Here is a 4,580-nt window from a genome sequence, read left to right as displayed (position 1 = left end):
CCCTCCCTTCCCTGAGCTGAATAGAGCGGAAACGGCCGCGGGACAGGCTGGGAGATGTAGTTTCTGACTCTCCCTGGAACGGAAGTGACGTTGGCGGGGGGGGAGGACAAGCCGGGCTGCGAACACTCGCGGGGCGCTGCGGCTCTGCCTAGCTCGTGCGGGGCCATTAGAGCCTCTCCCGAAGCCGGAGAAGAGTTTCGTGTCTCCCGGCTCTGGGCATGCGCAGATGTGTGGGGGCGGTTGTCCCGCATGCGCAGATGCAGCGCTCATCTGGCTCTGCGGGGCCGGGCGGAGCAGGAGGGTCTGTGCCGGGGAGATTTTCATTAACCCCTCCGTGCCCGGCCCGCGCCCTGCTCCCGCGGGAGCCGCCCTGGGGCCGCCCCGGGCTCTGCCCGCCCCGGGCTCTGCCCGCCCCGCTGCGGAGCTGCAGCCTCCAGGTACCGGAGCGAGCCCCGGGGACTGTGCTGGGCCGGGCGGTGACTCTGCCGCAGTGTCCGTGGGGGGAACCCGGTATCTCGCAGCGCCCGCGGGGGACTCGGGGCTGCTGTCCCTGCAGGAGCCCAACGCCCCCGGGCCCGGCCAGGCTCTGCCCTGGGGCACCATGGGGGGTACCGGTCCCCACTGGGGTCCCTGTGTGGGGCCGGGGGGGGGGGGAGACCTGGGAAAGGGACGGATGGAAAATGTCTGTGCAGCCCGGACATGGCCGGGGGCGGAGAAGAGCAGGTGACCCCCGAGGAGCGGGGAGAGAAGGGGGGGCTGAGATCCCCTCGGATTTACCACTGCCCCCTCCCGTGGGGATCCCCCATCCTCTCCAGCCCTGCCCCCTTTCTCTCTAGAGAGCAACGAGCAACATCCAGGGTGACACCCCCTTTCCCTCAAATCCCTGAGAAGGTCTCTGATCTCGTCCCCCGGTTGTGTCCCATTTTCTCTCCACTTCGCCAATGTCCAGTTCAAATCTCAAGTTTGGGGTGTTTCTCCTCCATTTTTACCTGCAGTGATTTCATAGAATCAAAGAATATCAGGGTTGGAAGGGACCTCAAGAGGTCATCTAGTCCAACCCCCTGCTCAAAGCAGGACCAATTCTCAACTAAATCATCCCAGCCAGGGCTTTGTCAAGCCGGGCCTTAAAAACTTCCAAGGAAGGAGACTCCACCACCTCCCTAGGTAATCCATTCCAGTGCTTCACCACCCTCCTAGTGAAATAGTGTTTCCTAATATCCAACCTGGATCTCCCCCACTGCAACTTGAGACCATTGCTTCTTGTTCAGTCATCTGCCACCACTGAGAACAGCCGAACTCCATCCTCTTTGGAACCCCCCTTCAGGTAGTTGAAGGCTGCTATCCAATCCCCCCTCACTCTTCTCTTCTGTAGACTAAATAAGCCCAGTTCCCTCAGCCTCTCCTCATAGGTCATGTGCTCCAGCCCCCCCACCCCCCAAACATTTTTGTTTCCTTCCTTTGGACTCTCCAATTTGTCCATATCCATTCTGTAGTGTGGGGCCCTGAATCTGCTGGCAGTTCACCTACTAATGCAGCACAATATGCCATTGGCTTTCTTGTCAACAAGGGCACACTGCTGACTCATATCCAGCTTCTCGTCCACTGTCATCCCTAGGTCCTTTTCTGCAGAACTGCTACCTAGCCATTCAGTCCCTAGTCTGTAGCAGTGCATGGGATTCTTCCGTCCTAAGTGCAGGACTCTGCACTTGTCCTTGTTGAACCCCATCAGGTTTTTTTTGGCCCAATCCTCTAATTTGTCTAGGTCCCTCTGTATCCGATCCCTACCCTCTAGTGTATCTACCACTCCTTCCAGTTTAGTGTCATCTGCAAACTTGCTGAGAGTGCAGTCCACGCCATCCTCCAGATCATTAATAAAGATATTAAACAAAACCGGCCCCAGGACTGACCCTTGGGGCACTCCGCTTGAAACCGGCTGCCAACTAGACATGGAGCCATTGATCAGTACCCGTTGAGCCCGACGATCTAGCCAGCTTTCTATCCACCTTACAGTCCATTCATCCAGCCCATACTTCTTTAACTTGGTGGCAAGAATACTGTGGGAGACGGTATCAAAAGCTTTGCTAAAGTCAAGGAATAATACATCCACTGCTTTCCCCTCATCCACAGAGCCAGTTATCTCATCATAGAAGGCAATTAGGTTAGTCAGGCACGACTTCCCCTTGGTGAATCCATGCTGACTGTTCCTGATCACTTTCCTCTCCTCTAAGTGTTTCAGAATTGATTCCTTGAGGACCTGCTCCATAATTTTTCCAGGGACTGAGGTGAGGCTGACTGGCCTGTAGTTCCCCGGATCTTCCTCCTTACCTTTTTTAAAGATGGGCACTACATTAGCCTTTTTCCAGTCATCTGGGACCTCCCCCGATCACCATGAGTTTTCAAAAATAATGGCTAATGGCTCTGCAATCTCATCCGCCAACTCCTTTAGCACCCTCGGATGCAACGCATCCGGCCCCATGGACTTGTGCACGTCCAGTTTTTCTAAATAGTCCCAAACCACTTCTTTCTCCACAGAGGGCTGGTCACCTCCTCCCCATATTGTGCTGCCCAGTGCAGCAGACTGAGAGCTGACCTTGTTTGTGAAGACAGAGGCAAAAAAAGCATTGAGTACGTTAGCTTTTTCCACATCCTCGGTCACTAGGTCGACTCCCTCATTCAGTAAGGGGCCCACACTTTCCTTGACTTTCTTCTTGTTGCTAACATACCTGAAGAAACCCTTCTTGTTACTCTTAACAGCTCTTGCTAGCTGCAACTCCAAGTGTGATTTCACTCCTGCATGCCTGAGCAATATTTTTATACTCCTCCCTGGTCATTTGTCCAATCTTCCACTTCTTGTAAGCTTCTTTTTTGCGTTTAAGATCAGCAAGGATTTCACTGTTTAGCCAAGCTGGTCGCCTGCCATATTTACTATTCTTTCTACACATCGGGATGGTTTGTTCCTGCAACCGCAATAAGGATTCTTTAAAATACAGCCAGCTCTCCTGGACCCTTTTGCCCTTCATGTTATTCTCCCAGGGGATCCTGCCCATCTGTTCCCTGAGGGAGTCAAAGTCTGCTTTTCTGAAGTCCAGGGTCCGTATTCTGCTCCTCTCGTTTCTTCTTTGTGTCAGGAAGGTCATTGTCCTTGTTTAGGTGGGAAATCGTTCCCCTGAGTGATTTCTGAACTGGGAAGAGGGTTAATGGGCAGAGGCTGGCAGGTCCCTGAGACAGGGACACCTCTGGGCTGGGCTGGGCAGGGGGGCCACTCTCTGCTGGCAACAGGGCATGGAAAGGCCCAGGAAGGGAAGGGAGGAGCAAGCGTCCCCCATAGAGACAGTCAAGCCCCAGGTTTCCCAGTCCCAGCTACTTCCCCCTCCCCAACCTTGCCCAACTCAGCAACCCCCCCCCCCGCCATCACCTGCTAGTCACATTTCCAGACCCCCTTGCCAGCCCCTCCCCACATCCAGTTACCTTCTGACTCCAGCCCCACTCCTTTCCCCTGTGAAAACCACATTACCCAGGGCTCCCTGTTGGCCATGTGAATGTGAGAGAAGAAGAATCCACCCCATTCTGTTGTTGATTGAATATCGCTGTATAATCCCCTCAAATTTCCCCTCTTTTCTCTTGAACCGTTGAATGGTGACATAAAATCTCCACAGATGTTGGTGCTTCTCTCTTACGTTGGCAAATATTCAGTTTGTGCCCCATTTTCTCCTCCATTCTGAAATACTGATATCCAGTTCTTGAAAATCTTTCTGCTTTTCTCTCCAGGTGTCTGACTGAGATCAGGTCTCTTATCGTACTGAGCATGGCTCAGGCCTTGCCTGAGATCAGGTCCCCTGGTGTGCCTGGCACTGCACAAACCTGGACTGAGTTTGGGGCAGTCTTTGTGCCAGGCACTGCACAGACCCCTACAGAGAGCAGGGACCTTGTTGTGCCAGGTGCTACAGTGACTCTGACTGAGCTGCGGGTCCCTGTTGTGCCAGGCCCTGCATCAACACAAAGTGAAATCAGGCTCCCATTGTGCCAGATGTTGCAGAGACTGGAAACAAAATCAGGGACCTTCTTGTTCCTGGAGCTGCAGAGACCCCAACTGAGATCTGCACCCCTGTTGTGCTCGGCACTGTGGAGAACCCAACTGAGGTCAGGCCCCCTGTTGTGCAGGGCTCTACACAGACACTGACCAAGATCAGGGTCCCCATTGTGACAGGTGCTGAACAGACACCAAAGGTATCGCTACACTGCCATTAAAAACCCACAGCTGGCCCATGCCAGGTGACTCAGACTCATGGGGTTCAGGGGAAGGGGCTGTTTTATTGCAGTGTTGATGTCTGGGTTTGGCTGGAGCTAGGCTATAGAACCCTGCGAGATGGGAGGGTGCCAGACCTTGGGCTGCAGCCCAAGCTGGAACATCTACACCACAATTAAACAACCCCACAGCCTGAGCCGTGTGAGCCCAAATCAGCGGGCACGGGCCAGCCACAGGTGTCTAACTGCAGTGTAGACATGCCCACAGTGAGAGTCCTTGCTACAAAATGCTCAAAGGCTAAATAGGCAAATGGTGGGAGGCGACTCTCCATTTT

General features: G+C 54.1%; 1 protein-coding gene across 4 annotated transcripts in view; it reads left to right on the top strand.

The window, feature by feature from the left end:
* Positions 1–4,580, top strand: part of LOC101944793 (zinc finger protein 3-like) — a 439,596-nt gene that overhangs the window by 415,815 nt on the left and 19,201 nt on the right. Inside the window, exon 1 of one of the 4 annotated variants that reach the window (XM_065570023.1) lies at positions 377–437. The exons of 1 other annotated variant lie outside the window; for it this stretch is intronic. Coding sequence is in view for 2 of the 3 variants with exons in the window: in XM_065570019.1 (XP_065426091.1) it covers positions 3,806–4,140 (335 nt within the window). In the remaining variant the exon portion in view is untranslated. 2 more of the 4 variants (XM_065570019.1, XM_065570020.1) reach the window with 2 other exon arrangements.

Source organism: Chrysemys picta, chromosome 16 (genome assembly GCF_011386835.1).
Source record: "Chrysemys picta bellii isolate R12L10 chromosome 16, ASM1138683v2, whole genome shotgun sequence".
Lineage (NCBI taxonomy): Eukaryota > Metazoa > Chordata > Testudines > Emydidae > Chrysemys > Chrysemys picta.
This window is presented reverse-complemented; position numbering and strand designations above follow the sequence as displayed.